The sequence below is a fragment of the Hyposmocoma kahamanoa genome, unplaced genomic scaffold, assembly GCF_003589595.1.
Source record: "Hyposmocoma kahamanoa isolate Upper Pololo Valley unplaced genomic scaffold, ASM358959v1 232, whole genome shotgun sequence".
In the NCBI taxonomy this organism is placed as follows: Eukaryota; Metazoa; Arthropoda; class Insecta; order Lepidoptera; family Cosmopterigidae; genus Hyposmocoma; species Hyposmocoma kahamanoa.
In genome coordinates, this window is record NW_020653750.1 from 2,034,907 (window position 1) to 2,058,152 (window position 23,246).

Sequence of the window (23,246 nt, forward strand, 5' to 3'; positions counted from 1 at the left end):
TTTTTTATTTTACCGTCTTCAGCTTTCTCAATATATTTTGCTTTATCTGCGCATATAGGTTCGTAGTAGTAACCTATATGATAATAGGTACCATCTTTCAACGCAAGCGAGTGTAAATTTATATTATATTTACGTTAATAAATATAAAAAGTGTCAACTTATGTTGTCCTAAGAGTGAATGGCCGTCAGAATTAATCAACATATGCTAGATACTGTGCACCATGTGTAACTAGACTAGTGATCGCACAAAGTAATGGTATTTTAATGAACACACTACGCTCTAGTTTGTTGTGACAACTAGCAGCTATTAACGCTAGATCAGTTTATGTAACTAAATCTTCTTATAGTTATAATATAGTTAAACAGAGAGAGTAACGAGTTTCATGTAACTTTTGGACTTAGATGCGTTGACATTTAAATATTTTATATTTAATATTTATCTTAGTCCGCACTTTGATATTCGTACACACTAAAAAATAATACACACTCACTTGTCTCTTAATGGGGTAGGCTGAGGTTACAGACCTCCATCGACGTCTGACTTAGTTTCGCGTCTTCAATGCATACTTTTTAAATTCTCTTTTATTTTTGGTATTTTTCACCTGGACCCTGTACAATAAACATTACAATCCGTCAAGAATATTGTTTTTCTTTTTGGTTATTGGCGGTGCCCTTTTTAGATTTCGCTAATATCGAGTTTTCCGCTTAGTAATTTTAGAAGCTTCTGCAGTTTTTGCTAAGGAGTAAGTACGTACAAGCTTTCGAATAAGATTTTGAATTTTGATGTTGCAGAACTCTTGGATTGTCAGTTATCAATACAATGTATTATACCCACAAAGTACGTAAATAGACTTAAAACCATTCAACAGGAGCAACTTGTAACTCCAGTCAACCTCCGTCCGAATCCGAATGAAAATATTGATGATGATATCGATATTGTCAAACGGTCAAAGTTAAAGTTAAAAAATTCTTTATTTCATAGGTAAGCGAATTACACTTAAAATCGTCATACTGATTAAACTCTATTGCTCATTCGTACGGCAGATTCCCCTGAGAAGAATGAGCAAGGGGTTGCTCTTTGTAATAATACATTTGAATACATTTATCATTACAATATTTAATTTAAACATCTTACATAGATTGAGACTACCTGCAAGATCTAAACGGGTCACTGCCAGAGATTTTTGTCATCCAAGTACGCAGAAGCTGTATAGTAAATAACATTTAGTTAAAGTTTTTGTTTCACTGTAGTTTTAAACCTCGTAATTGGCAAATTTTGAATATCAATCAGAATCTTATTATAGAAACAAATTATATGACAAGTGCTACTTATTAGAAACTATAGATAATGTTAGAAAGTTAAAGTAAGCAGTTGAAAATTGGCAAGCCCACAAACGTTGCTCAATAAAACTTTACAATTTGTTAAAAATGCCTGTCATTTTCGAAGATTTGTAATTTACAAATTTGTGGTGGCCGAATATTGTGATTTAATAAAATGTGTTTTTTATGGTGCAGATTATTAGTGCGGACGAGGACGTTGCTGAAAAAAGTTGTCAGTTTGGAGTGCACGTTTGTTTTATTAATAACTATAACAAAATAATATTATTTTACTCTAAATTTTGTGAAAATAATGTGTTACTTTGGTCGAATTCGATTTTCGTCATCACTGGCCCTCACTACACAATGTCAACAACATCTTAATTAATTACCTTCAAAACGGTTTTGACACAGGCTGATGTCACTAGTTAAATTGTATTACAATTGTACAAATATGTAAAGTTGTAACTGCAATTTTCGCATTCAAAAGCTGTTTCTGTATAAAAATTGTAAATTGTGACTTGTTACTTAAAGCGAAATTCCTTATTGTAAAAAAATATCTAAATGATTCTCTTTTTTTCTTTATTTTTTAATTAGTAGGCTTAACTACTGATTTGCCTACTAATTTGTCATTCAAATGACAAGATTAGTAATTACTAATGACGCACACAATGCACTCTCGTAGCCCCGCACTAGGGAAACCCTGTATCGCGGATGCATGGACACATACATATGTATACAACCACACATTTTACCCAAACTCACGAGAGAAATAAATGTAGGCCATACAAATATTTCTCCCGGCCCGGGTATCGAAACCGGGACCTCTGCGTGGCAGTCCGGCATGGTAACCGTTCGGCCACGGAGGTATTTAAATTTTTTCAATTGAATTGTTGTAAAAAATCGTTTAACAAATTTCTATATTATTTTATTAAAAAGTGACTTGCAGAATTGTAATCATACAAAACAAAATATAATTTATTGCGCACAAGAACAAATACATAACAAAAAATAACCTTACCATACCATTATAAGAGTAACTTGGTAAAACGTGAATTGTAACATCTATTGAACAGGGCTTTGTTTGGCATTGAGGTTATGGTTTCGATAAGCTATTTGTGTACGAAAAACAGTATCGCAAATAATCTATAATTCTTTTAGAGGAGGGCTAATCGGGATTTATGAGGTAAATCACATAGTTCGGGGTGCGAATCCAGTCAGATGAAATTGGTTTATCCGAATTTATAGCCCGCTGGAGGTCGGCTTAAATGTTTTCATGTAAAATTCGTAACGTATAATAAATAATTGTAGTTTCCAAAGTAGATACCGTAAAGTACAAGTTTACCTACGATATTTACCCAATGAATGAATTTCAGATGCTTACGTATGGTTTAAGTATATCATGATCTAAGTAACTCACGTTAGTCAGTTTTGGACTAGTTTAAACTGTTGTAGTGTAAACGTGGAAAGTTGCAATGTTGATCCCTAGAGATGATGGGAGAAACAGGAAATGAAATAAAAAGAAATATCTACTGTTGCGGTAACTTTATACCTTATCTACCTGGGAAAAAATTAAAATAGTCTTTTTTTTTACTGATCACGGCAATACACATAACAATTTTTTTGAAAAAGCCACATGCGCCCTTTCAACTTACGGCAGCAGTTTTTTTAATAATATCAAGTGATGGGACGAACAAATCGTGCGCCTGATGGTAAACTAGACGTCTGTCCTTAACAGTTGCAGTGCCACTCAGAGTTTTAAATCGCAAAGATCTGAGGGGCAATGCCACTGCGCCCGTCAGCCTGAGACATAAGTTGTCAAGTCCCATGTGCCTGTAATTTCACCAGCACCCTTACCCTTCAACACCGGAACACAGTAGGTAATGCTCACATTATAGCTTGGTGGCGGAAATAGGAAAGGTGGCAGAAATAGGAAAGGTGGCAGTTTTTTTCTGGACGAACTCTTTCACAAGGAGATCTACTGCTTTACTAACCTTTTACTATCTCTAGCCATCACTAACCTCGATCTCCGTGATCGAGTGTCATGCACACCGGTTTTCATGGTGTCGCCATCTCTGAGGTCCCGGGTTCCCCGGCCGATTCAATGTAGAACGACTTTTCTATATTGTCTGGGGTCTGGGTATTTGTGGTACCGTTCGGTCGTTCCGATTTCAATAACACAAGTGTTTTGGTTACTTACTTTTGTATCAAAGCGACATATGTGTTGTCGTCTAATATTTATTATTACTTAATTATATAATAAAAAAACGTTTACATGTTTTATAGATACGAAATATATGTATAAATAAGTAGTTTTAAGAAACAGTGTCCCAAAAATACGTAATTAAGGGCAGATCGCTAGAGCACAATCATCAATAAAGCAGAATCATCTTGAATAGAAAATTACGCTAACGGGAATGATTTAGCGGTATTATTATAACACATTAGTGCTGGCTGCGATAATGAGGCGATTTCCTTACAAAAGTTGGGATGAAGTCAGCGGCCCGTACAAAAAGTTATCCCATCTGAGTGCGATGACAAATGACCGAGCGAGGTCGGGGACATCACTCGAATTGTCTGAAATGGTCGATTTGCTTCGCTATCAGCGGCGTTTATGTAGGCCTTGATTCCTTAGGGATTTGCTTTCATAGCCTTATTTGGAAGGGCAATTGTAATTTATTCCACCTTTTGGAATATATGCATCAGAGATAGGGACGGACCTTGATGTTGTGCGAGGTTTTCGTATAATGAAATCTGTTTTTCATAAAACATGTCAACGTGTTTCTGTGCTCCCCGGCTTGCAGATTTTCGTGTAAATCTTTATAGTGGTGAGTAAACCATTTTCACCCTTTTTTTGTTGATCATAACGTTAGTTTATAAAAAAAAGTATGTTGATTATCGCCGAAATAAAAAAATAAGATTTGCAATTTTTTCCATCGCGGTTACTTATGGTTCACACTGATGTAATCTAATCAGGAACTTGTCCTATTATTTAATCGGTGATTGTTAGACGTGACCGTACCTAGTACGAGTTCGCTAAGATAAGCATGTACAAGGCAAAATTATGTACCGTGGTTCGTTTTTTACTGGCTAACTTCATGTCACGCCAAAACATCGGTGAGTGGGTTGTAATAAGTACGTAATATTATACATAATGTACACCGCGCGTGAACAACTCAGCTGTGTATTACTGCCCTAACCATGAAGGTAACTTGAAATCCTGTCTACAGATCAGACTGAAATGCATTTTTCGGAAACCCGAAAAACTTAGGAACTTAATGTGAAATAATTGGAGCTTTGGGAATTTGAAGTAATCGACACTGTATCATTCATTGCATACTAAAATAAACAGTAGTATTTAATTACTTATTATACAACATAATTATCGAGCATCTACTGTTCATGCGGGTGCTTAGGTGTCGCCGGCACTAGCAGCGGGAATTTCCGAGAATACACGACAATTTTGTAGAATTTGTTGGTTCGTATCTAGTTTGTACGTTAGGTAGGGGAGAGCGGGGCTGAACGTTCCGATTTTCAAATAACTTGCAGTTTCATACTGAAAATGAAGGATTTGATTTTCAAAATGTGGAAATATTAAACAAATGTTTATCGCTTTTTGTAATAGTATAGTCACTTCTACTAATATCTCAATAGTCTTTTTCATAGAGGCTAATTTTTGTCAAATTTCGGAGCGGAACATTCAGCCACGCTTTGGGGCGCGTTGTTCCGCCTTTGAGGCAAATTGTTCCGCCTAGATTATAACAGAATAACAAAGATTTTCTTAAATAAAACTAACTATTTTATAATTGTATGTATGTAATGTTTATATTATGCATACACAGCTAACTTAAATAAAACAACTACATTCTTATCAGTAATATTATTCATCGCTCATTTCTTCATCTGAATCACAGTTGAGACACACATAAGTGACTCTATCATCTTGTCTAAATATTTGACATGAGCCCGTTTGTAGTTCGGCATCCTTAAAACAAAGAAAAATGGTCATAAAAATTTTAAGTATGATTACAGGTCAATTGGGGGAAGTTGTTCCTAGGAACAACCAACCCCTCGAGGGAGGAACTTATAGCACCAAATTACGTTTTTATACGAAGACTGACATACCGGTTAAAATAATAGAATCAATCAAAAAATACTCAAACAATAAGATTCCTTACTAATGTCACTACAATTTAGAAAAGTTACGTATGAATCGGCCCATAATAAACAAAGACAGACCAAAAAAATTTAAACAAGAAAATATTTACTTACGTGATATTTTGACAGCTCCACGCACATAGCCACACGTCGTCGTCGTCATCGTGGAGTAACTGAAATGGTTGCTGACAAGACGCATCACCTGACGCTTTAACGACGCGCTTCACATGTATTGCTACATATTTTTCTTGCAAAGGTATTGCTGTGAGAACAACTTACCCCGGGAACTACCAGCCCCGGTCTCACCTACTCAATTCACATAGAGTTCATTATGCTACGTACAATTTAGTTACAAAAATTCGATTCTTTTCCGTTCCCTGGCGATTGTTCGTAAACTCAGTCTAATCTGGAATCAACTTATCGTTTCGATTGTATACACTATACTATTATGGCCCAGAACTCAGCTACGTCGCCCGCGTCACAAGTAGCCGCCAAATCCTTAAGCGTGCAGGTGTTAGGGTTCGCAGGGCACGATGTGAGGTGGGCCATCGTTTGAATCGCATCGTACAAACAATCTAGGTAAGAACTGGTTAGAACCATCCGAAAATCCCCATCTGAACAAATTGTCTTTACTCCAGCCGACCTGAGTCTGAAGCCTATGTAAAGACTACCAGATCGGTCATGTCAATTCGTGTCCATTTTTTAATTAAAAAAAAAATATTTTAAAAATAAATACCAAATGACGACACGAACAAGTCGTGCACCTGGTGGTAAGCGACACGCCTGGCCATAACAGTTGCAGTGCTGATTCTGAATTCTTAAAGCTCTGGCTTTAAATCGTAAAGATCTTAGGGGCACTGCCACTGCGCCCGTCACCCTGAGACATAAATCGATATGTCCCATATGCCTGTAATTTCACTAGTACCCTTACGCTTCCAAACCGGAACGCAGTAATGTTCACTGCTTGGTGGCAGAAATAGGTAAGGCAGTACTTCCTTGTACGAACTCTTTCAAAAGGAGCTCTACTGCTACTGAGGAGGACGACTCTTACAAGGTACTCTTCCGTGTCAATGGTTGCCCCTCGCCTGATCTGAATAAGTGCGCAGACGATCGACACATTTGACAAATGCTTTCCGTATCCTCAGTGTCTGTTGCATTGTGAAGTGATCATGCATCGAGTGCCGAGTGTCTGAAAGATTATCTAGTCTGAGAAATTATAGTTTGTATTTTGGTTAAAAAATGTCTCCAAAATATGACATTAAATCATTAATTCGTTTTGTGATTCATAAGACCAATGACAATATCGTATCAACTCCATTTAAACAAAAAAGAGCTCATTATTGATAACCCTACTAAAGTGTTAAATATGATAAAGTTCTGTTAATAAAGCTGATTATTGATAAACTTGACACAATATTAATGTTAATAGGTCATCCGATCACGCTATTTACACATTATATAGTTTGTTATCAGAAATTAATTGCTTCAGGGAACATACTATCCAAAATATTGATAGATAAGTCAGTATCAATTCACACTGTATCACCATTATTGCAGTTGTAGCATTTTTAATCATGGAATACTTATAGCGCCTTTTAGAGCTGAAACGAATGATGTTTTGGCCGGATACCGGATATCGGATATCCGGCGAGCACCTAGGCAGGGAAGCCGCATATCCGGCCGCCGGATATCTGAGCCACTGCCGTAAACATGTCGCGACCAGTTTATGTCGCGACCGGAGAATGTTTGCACTTTCATATTGACGTTTTGATTTGTTGTGGTCACTTGGTTTTTGTAAAAACGATTAATTTATTCGATAATACAAACAAATACATGACAGATAAATGTTAACAGTAAAAAAAATCGCATTAACAATAAAAAAGTTGGATCTATTTAAGAAAATAAATATCACCAACTTTTAACACCATAATTTGCCACCATTCGTCCACTATAATTTGCCTTTATTGAAATTTGAGTATACTAAACTTACAACGTTATCTCTAACTTTAGTTCCTTCAGTTACAAGTAATAAACAGATTGTCAACGATCCTGTAGTTGCTGTATATTCTATTACTATCATCTTTAATCAATAAATTTGATGGATATTGCTGTACTATCCGGTATCCGGCCGGATAGCAGAAATAGACCGGATAGGCTGGAGATGGGATAGGTACCGGATATTCGTTTCATCTCTAGCGTTTTTAATCATGGTGTGTACAACAAAATGTTATATGCTATACAGTAGAGCTACTTGTGAAGAGTTCATCCAGGGAAGTACTGCCACCTTATCTAGTTCTGCCGTCAAATACACACATCATCAAAAGTGTCTAGGGATCAAGTACGTTTAAGAGTATTGCTGCAATTAGGGTTAATTATATTAACTTTTTTGTATCGCTATTGATACTTTTTAGTGAGTTTTAACATTTAAATAAGGAATATTGTTTAAAATTCGATAATAAGAAGAAAATCGATTGTCAATGTGGTTTTGTATAAAAATGAGTTATAGCGTTTTGACAAAATCATTACAATATCTGCATCGGAACCGAAACAATTTACATTATTATGGAGAGACGACATCATTTAACCCGAGAAGTGATGATGCGAGCCGTCGGAATGTTGGAAGCTGGTTCCAGGCAACGTGCTGTGGCTTTCACTCTTAACACTACACAGAGCGTCATAAGTCGCCTCTGGACGCGCTATCGCATGACGGGCAGCGTGGCCGAGCGACATGGAGGACGATCTCGCATCACGACTCGCAGACAGGACCGGTATATCCAAAATACTGCTCGACGGAACCGTACCATGACCGCCATGATGTTGGTTACGAGGCTCCACAGCTCCTCAGGCTTGCTAATAAGCGATCAAACAATCCGAAATCGTTTACGTGAAATGGGTCTGCGATCCCGAAGGTCGCTCAGAGTTCCATCTATTGCACCCTGCAATCGCAGGACCCGTTTACGATGGGCTCGCGAACACAGAAACTGGGAGGAAGAAGACTGGCGCTATGTGTGCTTTTCGGATGAATCCCGCTTCGGTATGAGACCGGATACAAGACGTACTCGAGTTTGGAGAACATCTGGACGTCATGAACGTTTGAGATATTGTCAGGAAGTTCATCCATATGGTGGGGGAACAATAATGATATGGGCCGGTATTTGGATCGGTGGAAGAACCGATCTCATTTGGATCAGGGGTAACCTCAATGCTCAAGTTTACGCAGAGAGGATTGTTTCAGATGTTATCATCCCTTTGCGAGGCCAGTTGGGTGATTCATTTCAACTAATGCATGACAACGCACGTCCACACACGGCTAGAGTCGTAACACGCATTCTTGCCGAAGCTCGTATCAACGTTCTGCCGTGGCCTGCTCAATCGCCAGACCTCAATCCAATTGAGCACGCATGGGATATGCTTCAAAGAAGAGCTGTGCCGAGTATGCATACCGTACATACTCTACAACAATATTTTGACTTGTTACAAAACACATGGGCGGCCATTCCTCAAAGTGATTTTATGAACTCATCTTAAGCATGCCAAATCGCTGTAATTGTGTGATTCGTGTTAATGGTGGAAATACAGATTATTAATTTTCTTATATTTACAATAAAAATGAACAAAATCATCATTTTCGCCATTTTTTTGTCATTTAATTGACGCCGTTAATTTGAGTTTTTTCCCACAATTTGCAAAAACATCAATTTTAGTTTATTTTAATTAAATATAGGGGTAAGCGGTTAAATAAAACATAAGCATTAAAGTAAGAAGTCGTCCTGGAAGACTGGATTTGGTAAATATTGCTTAAATAATTTTTATTTCAAAAATATTCACTTGATCCCTAGACACTTTTGATGTGTGTAGTAATGTGAACATTAGTATATTAATTAATATATTGATTATTTTGTATTTTAAGATGGGCAGGCACATGGGACTTGTCAACTTATTTCTCAGAGTGGCAAGCGCAGGGTCCTCAGATTTTTGCGTAATGTAATGTTCAATAGTGTTTAAAAGTAGCTCGCATTATTACGGCGCTGTTAAAAAAGAAATATAATGGGATAGGAGCAAGATTGTAATTCTTTGGAGCAATTAGAAAGCGATTTATTATAAAAAGGGCATACAATAAATCGAGGCGGGTTTAGGAAATAGATTGTCTTCTAATTCCACTTGAAATTGATTGATTGCTGAAATCGCAAAGGATTTGAAAACGAGCTTTGGTCGACAAAGGTATTCTATAATTCTTTAAGAAGGTTCTTCAATTTAAGTTAATGTTTCGTAACAAGAATGCCTCACTTATTATAAATTCTATTAAAGCACCTGGAATTGTTTTGTTATAAATAGCATTATTTCTTTATTACGCATACCGGCTCATTTAGCGGGACTCTAGTAAAATCCCAGTGTATTATTCAAAAGTGTGGTCAGCTATTTTGTTTTATTAATAATTCTTTATTGCACAAAGAAAAGACAGGTAAAACACACGTTACAAAGGTCATATACAAAGGTGAGCTTGTCTCTAGAAGAGATCTCTTCCAGCCAACCCTAGCCGTGGTGTAAAAGTGAACTCTAATGCGTTCGACAGGAAGTGCTCTTTTAATTTGTGTTTGAAAGATGCCTGCTACCGATGGACTGTCACGAATACCAGCAGGCAGTATATTCCACATTCGAGCTACACTTACCGTAAAAGAATTTGGAGTTGGTTTGGGGATATAATAATGTTCTAGTGCCACAGGTACGTTTTGGGCGGGAACTAGTGGCTAAGAGGAAAAATGGGTCCACAGACAATGAGGAAGCTGGGGGTGATGTAAAATAGATTTTATCCTAGGTTTAATTGAAAAATAACAAATTAGTCCACTGTCTTTTTTTCAATCATTTCAACAATTTCCTACTAATAATGGCTTATCGAGTGGTTAGGTCAGATTTTGCGTTGAAAAAGGTTGAAAGTTGAAAAAGGTATTTATTTATAAAAATTTGATTTAATAAATGTTGAACAGTTAGAATTTAAATTTTTTTGCTATTTTCTGCTTTGTCACAAAATAAAAAATGCATATTTATTTAATTTCGATTTTTAAAATATAGGTTGAGTAAATCGTTAATAAGTCGATGTTAAAGATATTAATTTGATTATAGCTTTATGTCTACTTTTTATTTATTTAAAAATAAACGTCAATTTATATATATTTATATATTCAAACCTTTTTATTTGGCTAAATGTGCCGCTGTGTGTATTTCTTAAAAGCAATTAAGCATTTAAAATCTCTTTTTGTTTGTCATCAGTTACATTTAGGTATAAAATAAAAAAGGTAAACAATAAAATTCGCATGTGTCTCGCCCTACAACCTCTACGTTAGGGATTTAATCTGAAATAGCAATATGTTTTCCTATTTGGGCTCTGTACTATCCGCTGATACAGTATGAATAAGAGCAATTTACAGTTTTTACGAAAATATGATAGATAGGTATATTTTCTTAATAAAAGGAATTTCATGTTCTTTGAGTTTGTTGTGAGACGCACGGTTTGCTATAGATACGACCACGGTACGACATTAGTTCTTATTGTAATAATAAGGTTTTGTTTCTATTCTCAATCGAAGAGGAATTGAACACAGCCGCGCATTGTGATTAATATGAACTCGTTAAACTACTTATAACTTGGTTGCTAAACGTTTGTCCGCATACATATACATTCGTAACTAGAAATCTCTGGAAGGTTCCATTAAGAAATAGTCGTTTATAAACAGTAAATCATAGAATTACATAATTATTATTAATACCTAATTCAAGCAGATACTTATATAAAGTGAAAGAATCGTAGACAAAATCACGATCATGCAGCTGTTTAATTACTTACATAAGCAGTGCACATGGATAACACGAAGATAAATACTGACATTTCAAAATGGGCATGAACGCGTTAAAAAAAATTAATAAATCATTTGCACACCTACCAAGGGATACTAGATCCCGACGTTTATATATTACGTTTGTCATATAAATATATTATAAACAAAATAGGTTGTTAGAAAATGTAGATATGGCCTCCTAAGGCCCCGTGTAAATCAAAATGTGCCTACCTACACAATATGTGAACTGATTGAGATCCACACAATATTATTTATATGATCACGTAAACGCCCATTGTATATTATAATGAAAATATCGCCTTTAACTTTGCGCCTATATCTTCTATATGACCATATTTAGTATCTAGGAAAATATATTTTTCACGGGCCTGAAGCACATAATTATATTTATTAGAAATATTTTAATGTCGGTGCAAACGCCCAATGTTTAGCGCTTTTCCCATTCTAGTTTTCTGGGTCTTAGGAGGAGGATAACATTAAAGCAATTTAGATTTATTACTACAGTACTCCATTGCCGTTCACGCCTATTGATAGTGTAAGCTGTTATGAAATAGTAAATTTTAATATAGAACATGGTGGACATCAAAGCATAAGCACTACACCTATTTTCCCCAGTAACCTATTTACATTACCAGGAAGAATAGCTCTAGTCGTCTAACAATGAGTGTGCAGTACTTGTGGTTTTGCCTCCTGAACAGAACCGGCAGCGTCAGCTGTACCATCAATAACAAACAATTTGCGTGTGACGGTACAAGAGGTTAACGGTCAATAAAAATAAATAGCATTCAACGTCATTGTGTCAAGGCGATGTTGTCTTCCTAAGGCATCCGATTCAATCAATCAATTGGCGGTTCTCCACCGATCTTCTTAAATTGCTACTCGATCATACTTCGATTGAATGAGCCTGTGTTGCATTGTATGAACGAAACTACTCACACATTCAAAAACATCGTACGATGTGCGCCATCCAATGGCAAACCACGGCTTGGTGGGCTCGGCTCCCCACCATACCGACGACGGAATGTACATTCTTAGAACGGCTCTGTTAAAAATAACTACCTGTTGAACAAGACGCATACGACGTCAACATTCGAGGCCATTGCCGAGATATGAGTGAATTAAACTGTCATGAATATATCGTGTTGGTGATAAATTTGCGCGATGTTGCATCAGTGGACCTGTGCAATCGCAATGTTAACATGAAATAAAATGCAACATAGAAGCAATAAAAGGGAAACGGAAAACTAGAGCCGAAATCTTCCACGAGCGCACCAAGGAGACGCGTAATAAATGGAAGCCCTACAAACTACGCATGGTTTAAATATAGTAGAGTTCCGCGAAACGAGAGTAAAATGGTTCTATTATGCTGTAGTATACATATGTGTAAACAGCTGATTACGCGTGCGCCCCACGTGAAACACGACCGGTCGTGGCAAGTCGAGCCCGCGCGCATTCTATACAAACATAGACGATAAAAAACATTGGAACACATTACACCGTCCACGCAGCTACTTGAGAATAAATAAAATAAAAGTAAATTTTAGTAATTTAATTTTTAAATTATCTTCCTTTGTTTTTTATTTATGTTGATTTTTATTTATTCATTTAAATTGGGCTACATTATATGGACGTCGTGTTCGCGCTAAAAAGTGTCCGAAATTATAGGGCGTTAAAGTCGTATACAGAGCGTCATTCACGCTTTACTCTTCGTTTGTTCGACTGACAGCGAAGCAAGCAAAATTAGACAGTGCTGCGATGACGTTACAATTTAAATTCAACGTTTTAGCTTTTTCATATTCCTTTACATGTCACTACGTTTAAATAGGTTGACTTGGGTCATTTTTTCGTGGTTTTTGTATTAGACCCGTCGTCCATTTATTTGTAAGTCAATGTACATGACCCATGTAATATACTTGTGTACCTTAGGGACTAACATACGTTTAATTTAATATTAAAACGAAACAATTAATCTACACGAAGTGCATTAGTCTGCGTTGTGTGGCGCAATTAGGTGTCAGGTATCACCTCTCTGCCTCGGAATCACCGATATATGTATATGACACCCTTCAACCAAAACTCCCTTATGAAGGTCCACAGATGTTCGGTCGGCACTCTTAACTAAAAACGAATTAAAATTCACATTGTACTCCAACCGCTCGACTCTCAGTGTGTTTTTGGCTTTTAGTCTGATGTACTCAACTATCTCCTCAGAATTCGTGGAGTAATGCAGTCGTGGCAGGTAGGTACAGCACCGTCGTCGGTATGGCCAGACGCAGCAGAAAATTTGGTCCTGTTGGTGCTGTGCCACACAGGTTACAGCTGGTAGGCTTCGTCTTCTATTTTTCTCTCTCTCTCTCTCTCTCTCTTTCTCTCTCTCTCTCTATTTTTAACCGACTTCAAACAACGGAGGAGGTTCTCAATTCGACTGTATATTTTTTTGTATCTATGTTACGCGATAACGGCATTTGTGAACCGATTTTCATGATTCTTTTTGTTAGAAAGAGGGTACCTCTACAGTGGTCCCTTTTCATTTTGAAGAAAATCATCAAACTCTAAGGGTAGCTGATCACGCAAGAACATTCATTTTTATAAATAGCGCCTAAATTTTACTTAAGGAGCAATTATTTTAATGGTTGGTTTTGCTATTTTCCAATTCAAGGCGTTTTTCTCTCTCAATATACTTTGAATAGTGAGAACCGATTTTTATTATCTCCAGTGTCAAGTCCTGTATAGTGGCGAACTAGGGGATATTTCAATAAAACTTAGCAAATAGACGTAATTCCACGTACTTTTGAGGTCCGTTTTTTTAGTACTCTGTACTGAGATTATTTCTATGGTATTGTTGGAAATACTTGGAAGGTCATGCACACTGAATTCATATGGTATGCGGCCATGCAGACTTGAATATAGTGAACTTTAGAAAGTCTCTGATCATTTAAAATGTTACATCTTTATGTCAATAATATAGTGTGTGCGTTATTTATTTATTTATTTAATAATAAAGATTTCTAGTTACTTTTAATTTTAAAAGTGACGAAACAAATAAGCGGCATGCCTATCCATGACAGTTGCAGTGTCACTCCGAACTTTAAATTGCAAAGATCTGAGAGGCACCGCCATCGCCACTGCGCCCGTCACCGTGAGACATAAATTGATAAATCCCATGTGCCTGTAATTTCTTTCACCAGCACCCTTAGTCTACAAAACAGAAACGCAGTAATGTTCACATTACTGCTTGACGGCAGAAATAGGTAAGGTGACAGTACTTCCTTGGACGAACTCTTTCATTAGGAGCTCTACCGTTAGTAACTAAGTTTTACTTTTCAGATAAGAAAAAATCTTAATGACCAACCAATTAACAATCAAACAGTGCATTGATATATTTGAATTTTATATTCTTAAGCTAATAATAACTTAATGTCGTCAGGATAAAATATCATAACTTTGCCTCGGCATTCAGAGGCTTTCAACCTTTGTTAATCTGGTACGAGGGGAGAATGAAAAGACTTGATGGATATGTTCCGCAAAGGGAGAGTTCAAAAGAAATTCAAGATTTCCTGCAACTTTTAGTATACCTACTTTGTATTATGCCCTTACACTTGCAAGGATATTGTAACGGTAAATGCATAGATAACTCTACACAAATTTTGCCGCACATACATAATCGGCATTGCTATACGATCGATAACGTTGAGAAATTTCTTAATAAGTTTTTTGACGAAAAAGGAGACTTATAGTTTCTATTTAAATGTAATCCGCGTTCTACAGAGAGATTTAGTTATAAAACAACATCTGGAAATTATAGACTACCTACTTTGCAGTTTTGCACTTGGCATAAACGAGGTGCTTGCGGAATATTCTGAAATGAAAATCATTTTGTAATTTTAATGTAACTTAAAATTTAATAAAGCGCGCCAAATGAAAATTTGAATAAACAACAATCTGTGAAAAGAGCACGTACGAGCGCTTATCTTGGAATGGTTCTTTATTATTAAGTAAATGTTTACTATATCCCTTAGTTATTTCATTCATGTTTGAGTAAATGAATTCGCATGTCTAGGTAAAGTACTTTTTATATTTTGGTTGTATTGAGTGCATGTTAACAAAACTGGTGCGAGGGAATGGGACGCCAAGATTACGCAATAACAACAATAGGAAATTTATTATATTATTACAGTGCAAGTCCATGTAAACTATGTACATATCTTTGTGTATGGTCATCTATGCTGCTTATAATATTTCGTGAAGACGTGAGAGTGAAAACGTGAAGAAGTCACTTGGTTTGCATTTGTATTTGGATAAAACTGTTTTATAGGATGTTCTTCACTGTAATGTCCGCTATCGTAGTGAAATAATTTCCCAATCGGTTTAAGGTACTCGCTGGTGATGCAACAGACCTCTGCTTCTGCTTTCGCAACTGCGAAAGTTCCGCACTTTTTCTCACTTCTGTTTCCGTTTCTGTTTCCGTAATTTTTGTAAGGGAACTTTAGTCGGAAGTTTAGGCTCGCGACTGATGAGGAGTGCGCACGGATTGCTTGTTGATGGGGCGCCCTTTTTTGGACGTTTTGTGTTGTGTTAAGTGCAATTATGAACCAAAAACATTTCCTATTTGGAACTATTTCATTCTCATCTTTATAGTATTTACACTTCCGCTTGAGCATTCGTTTTCGTTTCTGCAAAGATTTACATTTGGTGCAAGTTTCCGTTTCTGTTTCCGATATAACACTTCCGCTGCATCTCTAATATTCGCCGATAGTTGCCTACAAGATGCGCCAGACGTTCAGGAAAGGAATAGTACTACGTGCGGGAAGGCTCCTTTCATGCACCCCTCATCATAGGATGTTAAAATTACAAATACCTAAATTGGTAGTACATGTATAGACAGCAGCATATCGCGCTACACAGTGACAGATCTTGTTCCGTTGCACTGACAACCACAAATTACACCCAAACTCACGAGAGAAATAAGTGTAGGCCATACACATATTTCTCCTGGCCCGGGAATCAAACCCTCTGCGTGGCAGTCCAATATGGATCCGTTCGACCACGGAGGCATTTAAATTGTCATCTTTTCTAAGTTTATATTTACGTACACTACATTTAGAACTATGTCTATTAAACATATAAAGAAGAGACATATTTTAAAGTTTTACATTTTAATTCAATATAGATAGTAAAATAAGTAAACGAGTCATTCTTAAAATTTACATGAATAAAAATTGATTTCGATATTAATAAACCATTTGTCAAAATAGGAATAAAGAAGATAATAACGCAATTAGTAATCATTAAATCGTCGTAACTTTCACAATTTAAACATTTTTGGCAATATTTTACCTTCTTTTACGATCTACCGATAAAACTGTCGATAACAGGTACATGACTATTTAAAATTTTATTAAATGTCATTTTACTCCGTCTTCAAAAGACAGTCTATAGTAATACAAGACATCTAAAGAAAGCAATTTTGAAATGGTATCTGTATAAAGTCTAGCGTACACTAATTACACTTTAATTTTGTCCTCAGATGCTCTAAAAGGGCATTGCAACAAAGAAGAGGACTTATTACAACGATGCTCGATGGCGCTGCCCGTTTTAAGCTCACCGGAAATATCCTTCGCATTGACCAGGGAAGAACTTGATAAGAGTTGCATGTATGTATATTTTACATTATATAACTTCCTTGTCTGGGTAGTGTATTGTATGCACATAATGTACCATAGACATTAGACAGTATCAGTTACACTGCGGCCGGCTGTTCCCGCATTACGACTCTAGACAGTGGTGTGAGCGGACGTATCGCACGTGTACGTGAAGTAAGCATATGTTGTTTCATTGAGCTATCCCTGTACTAAGTAGCGTAAACGCCACAGGTAGCCAATGAAGAAAGTGTACATAATATGACCGGGAAGGAAACGCGCATAGGACAAGTAGTGTAACTCCATACGCTTGTATGCGTATGTCCCGCCGAGCTCCGTGTACGTGTAAGTAGCAGTAGACCTTCTTGTGAAAGAGTTCATCCAGGAAAGTACTGCCGCCTTATCTATTTCTGCCGCCAAGCAGTAATATCAGCATTACTGTGTTCCGGTTTTGAAGGGTGCTGGTAAAATTACAGGCACATAGGATTTGTCAACTTATGTCACAGGGTGATGGGCACGGTGGCAGTGCGCCTCAGATCATTGCGATTTAAAGAGCTGGGTGGCACTGCAACTGTTATGGACAGGCGCACGACTTGTGCGTCCCGTCGTTTGATATTATAAAAGCAGTAGGGATTCACGATTTTTTGCTTTGAATCGATCCACGAATCGGATCGTATGCTCTTGAAACGATGTCACATAAATCGTTTTAAAATTTGTGAGAATTAATCTTTATTATATGATTTTATTGCCATAATAATATATATTTTTTTGCTTTTCATAGATAGGTACCAATCCTTAACATCTAATTTAACTTTTTAAAAATAATAACATCATAATAACTGACTGTCCACAGCATTGGCCTCTGTATTTTCCTTTTCTGTACTTGATGAAATCATTAACCATTGATGATATTTTTCTTTAAATTATGAATACGATCTAGACGATAATTTCGCCGTAATTTTGAATCGATTCACTAAAAAATCGTATTCCAATGAATCGTTTAAAAAAACGGTAGATTGTATTCAATTGAATCGATCTTCATAAAAATCAGTACGGACACACACATTCGCATAAACTTGCGGTGTACTCAAGTTGCACAGCGTGAATCTCACGCACCGATAACTTTATTAGGATTCGCTACTGTGTTTAAAAATAACATCAAACAGTAGATATTGTTGTGCTTACGGTTGTTTCAACAAGAGTTACTCAAATTCAGAATTATTCTCCATTTAATTTTTATTATTTAACTATACTCCCATAATCGAGATACCAATTCGCGATACTGGTATATGTATAAATATAATATGTAAGCACTGCATTTCACCAAGATTATTTCAATATAGCAAGATAATACGCTGATGAAGGTATTCATCACAGTATTCTTGTGCTAATTAAAAAAAAACATGTTAACAACCAATAGATACTACCAAAATATAATAATAATGTGACGACCTTCACGTGACGAGTAGGCATTGACGCGCATAATAGGTGGGAGTAGCACTACAGTGGTTCGATTCAAAACTTCACGATAATTTAGTTGTCAACCGATTCACTTGACTACGATTTTCTTTAATTTTATTTCTTTCTCAATAACCAAATCGAACATCAAACTAGTCGTTTCTGAAACCGAACCGAAATGACGTTGATGACCCATACGCTCCATTCCTGTTTTGTTTTGGAATTTTAACTATAAAACCATGTTTCGTCATCTGTTACTATGTTCCTCACTAAATTTGACGCCCCTTCGTTGAATCTGGTAAGCATGGCATTGTACCAAGTGACGCGATCCGTTTTCTGAGCCTCAGTCAAATTGTGTGGGATTCACCGAGAGCGCAGCTTTTTCACAACCAAATGTTTGTGTAGTATTGATTGTATTTGACTCATGCCTGTGCCTCAAGATGTCCGAATCTCATGGTATGTCACATGCCTGTCTGTTTTGATCATACGGCGCACAGCACAGCATTGATGTTTTTGTTGTTCACAGCAGTAGACGGGCGACCATCACGAAATTCGTCACTGAGATACACACGACCGCGTTAGTATTCTGCAAACCAGATATAAATAGTCGTCTTGCATGGTGCTTCATCGCCAAAAGCAGTTTGAAGCCGAGTGAAGCTCAGCTGAGCTGTTAAATTACACTTAAAGTCGTAGAAAATCAGACTACGAAAATTTTCACGAGTTAAATCCATGGTGATGTAGATAACCAATTTCTAAAATGACGCCACAATGTAACAACAAATGACAGTCAGATGAAACACTGTATTCTGTATTCTACAACCAAAGAGTTCCATTTTCAAATATTGTAATTACTTTTTAAATATTGTTTACGTAAGTGGCTAATTCCGGTAAAACTTCTGTATGTGTGATAATTTTTTTTTCGCTTTCGAATGAAAGAGTTTGAAAAGCTTTTGATAATTTAATCTTCTTGTCAACCCTAGTATTGTTAAGCATGATATGCAAACAATAAAATTATACATTGTTTATTGTTTATTTCACACTTAAAGTCAATGTCGAATCATAAATGAACATTACTTTCGTTTTACGTTTCGTCCTAATAATAATAAGTGTATAAATTTTCCCTCCTTACGATATTGCATAATCATTTTTAAATACCGTTTTCGCCACTATGAGACGCTCGTGGGTCAATTAAACAACTGTGGTGCTTTTACTATTATCAAGTTCTTATTTATAAAATGATTAAAAATAAATAATTTACCTAGATGATCTGAAGTCGATCCTTTAAGACTAATTTAATCGTTGTCTATTACATCTGAGACGTTACTTTTTTGTTATAATTATTATTGTAATATTTCGACTTAGGATCCAGGTCATGCGATAAATAATTAAAAAAGTTTATTATCTCTAATTAAAACGGGATTACGATGATAATCACCTCTGAAGCTTGTCCAATGAATTAAATTTAAATCTCTAAGTTTAATTTTGGTCACATTATACTTACATAATACGTTAGGTTAATTGTGTTGTTTCAACAAATGATTGTGGAATAATTAATTCCAATTAGTAATTGCATGCGAGTACAAACAAGTACAAATTCATTTGTACTTGTTTCCTATTTAATGTTTTAATTTAGACCTTAATGCTGGTATATAATGATTACATTCTACCATGTCTCAAAGTGATCCCTTCCGCCCCACAATGGGCGCTGAAGAGTCCTAAGGGCGATAGGGTGGCCTCGGGAGCAATTTTTGGCGTTGATGCTGTCCAGGGGGTGCTACCGCATTTGAAAAAATCCCTGAATTAGCTATATAAACTACACTACATATATATAATTTTTTTCGTTGTAATTTTTTTTGTTAATTTAATATGCATAATACCTACCTGTTTTCATCTATTTTTTGTGGTAGTTTAGGTAGTTTTTTATCTGGTTGTCATGGTGATAGTGATTTGTTGATTACATGTATTGTGTCAAGTGAAATATCGATTCTAATTAGTAATTTGGGATAGCCGAAACGAACCCGGAACAGCATCAGGGACCACCTTGAGAGTATACCCTTTCAAACAAAAGAAGAATTTTCAAAATCGGTACACAATGGATGGAGAAATTGGTAAATACACGGACATGTCTATAAAATTTGACGTAAGATTCTGGCTTGGTGGCAATGAGACTACCATGAGAGTGTATCCATTCAAACAAAAAAAAAAAAGAATTTTCAAAATCGATTCACAATTGACGGAGATATCTGAAAACATACATACAGCTGAACGTAGATTGAAGTTACTTAGAAATTGTTTTATTATTTCTACTTTCTACTGCTCGCCATGATCTACTGCTGAGTAAAAGGTGACTTTTCATAATTGGATGCTGTTAAGGAATAACGTGATCATGATCATAGTTTTGCGGAAATTTTAGATTTCTAAACATTTTTTCGTTGTTTATGATACGTTAAAATTTACTTGTAAAATGAAAACTTTTGCTGTTGTTACCTCAGGAATGATGAATTGTTGTGATTTATTATTATAATCCCCCAAGAACAACAAGCACAAGAGCAAAAGCTTTCAATTTATAAGTAAATTGCCTAAACCTGCAAGATGTGGAATGATCTTCCTCCTGAAGTATTTCTTTTGCGCTATGGCATGGGGTTCTTCAAAAAGCGTGTTTGCAGGGCTGTCTGAGGCTGACAACGCATAGGCAGCTCGTCTGATGTTGCAAATGTCCATAGGCGACGATGACTCCCATCAAGTGACTCGTCTGCTCGTTGACCTCTTTCTTTACATAAAAAAAATAAAAAATAAAAAGAAATAAAAATCGAAGGAATTTTTTCTGAGTGTTCGATCTTTGTATTAATAATTATAACAAACTAGTGGAGTAATTTCACAAAAAAAATTGAAGATCAATTCAATAAAAATTTTATTAAGAAATAAAAAAATTACAACAAACTACCATTTTCTCAAAATTATGATCATGTTGGCACTCGTAGCGAGTTGGCTATCGTAGCGTAGTTGCCAACCTCCTGATATGAACTATACACCGTCTTGCTTTACAAAGGTGTTCTTGTAAAATCGCTACGAAACTGATTCTCAGTAAATATTTTTTTTATAATACCAACGACGGGACAAGCAAGTCGTGCGCCTGGCAGTAAGCGACACGCCTATCCATAACAGTTGTAGTGCCACTCAGAGTTTTAAATCGCAAACATCTTATGGGCACTGCCACTGCGCCCGTCACCCTGACACATAAGTTGACAAGTTCCATGTGCCTGTAATTTCACCAGCACCCTTACCCTTCAAAACCGGAACACAGTAACGCTGACATTACTGTTTGGCAGCAGAAATAGGTAAAGCAGTACTTCCCTGAATGAACTCTTTCACAAGGAGCTCTAGTGTTACTAAATTGAATGGTGTATCCTCAAAATGAACGCGCCCAAAGGGGCGACGATGTCTGGTATCATTCTAGATTAATCTTGTTGGAATTCCACGTTTCTGCTTGAACAACTCGATCGTCCTATTTACTTATTTTATTTACTGTCTCCGTGGCCGAACGGCTTTGCTGGTCTGCCACGCAGAGGTCCAGGGTTCAATTTCCGGATCGAGAGAAATACTTGTATATATTAATTTCTCTCATGACTTTGGGTGTAATTTGTGGTTGTATATGTGTGTGTTCCATAGCACCCGCGTGTATCGCGGGTTTCCCTAGTGCAGGGCTATATGAATGTGCGTGTGTGCTTATTATTATTTTGTGCGTGTGTTTATTATTATTATTAATTAAGTTTCATACATGAAGTATCACTATAAAAAGAATATGGGAAAAAGAAATATACTTCCAAATTTGATAATATATCTAATACATAATTTATTTTCATTTTAACATTTTCCTAATTAATAGTAAGTAACCAAGATTTACTTTTGAAGGAAACAAAACAAATGAAATGCTGATTATTTTATAATTATTTGTAGTATCCTTATTTTGAACCGGCATGAATGTAGACATGGTCTCTACATCAAGAAACTGATACGAGTAGAGGAGACGAAAGGAATATGTACGGAGCATGGCATTAGAGGTGTATGTTTTCTGCCAATCTCAGTGGAATACAACACACACAAGCTTGACGATAATATATGTACGTAATAGTAATTAGACTGCCAAGTGATAACCACGACCTTTCTGTGAAGTGAAACGACAAATGAAAACATAGTACTGTAACCAATTAACCTATAAGCGTCTGTTCAACATAAAAGTTGCAGAATTTAATTAATCAAGCGAGCGAGTTAATTAAAACTATATTAACCATTGTACACGTTTAGTTTGACGTTGCTACTGGTGATAATGGTTTCTGTCGGTGCAGAATCCGCTTGTACAGCACTAATCCACGTATTTTTATTGTAATGAAGCGATCCTGTTTTCCGAATTCAAAAATAGGGTGAGCCAGCGTATTTATAGAGGACAGTCCCAAATCTTTTTATATAAGTTTTGTTTATAGTGCCCCACCCTATCAGCCTCTTGGTTATGCGGGAAGGGCACTATGACCGGTGCAAGCGAACTTGCACAGGGACCATCTAAGTCAGGTCCTAACTCCGGATCAGCACGTTTGCACGCACTCATCACTAAGGCTAGTGCCTTAGGTGAGCCGCCTCGGGTGCACGTATAGTACCCTCCCTATTTTCCAGATAGGTACCGGAGCTGTAGGTACGCTCACTTCCCGTCGCGCTCCGCACAAGTAACGGTTAACACCGCTGAGCCGCCGACTTTAAGCCGACTACCAAATTTCCTCATTGGTGGCGGAGCTGTAAGGCACGCTCACTTCCCAACGCCGAATGA

At 36.6% G+C, this 23,246-nt stretch overlaps 1 protein-coding gene across 1 annotated transcript in view; it reads left to right on the plus strand.

Annotated features, from left to right (window-relative positions):
• Nucleotides 1-23,246, plus strand: part of LOC113228523 — a 41,890-nt gene that overhangs the window by 6,408 nt on the left and 12,236 nt on the right. The window contains exon 2 of the mRNA XM_026461862.1: nucleotides 16,858-16,984. Within this exon, the coding sequence (XP_026317647.1) occupies nucleotides 16,858-16,984 (127 nt within the window). The remainder of the gene's footprint in view (nucleotides 1-16,857; nucleotides 16,985-23,246) is intronic.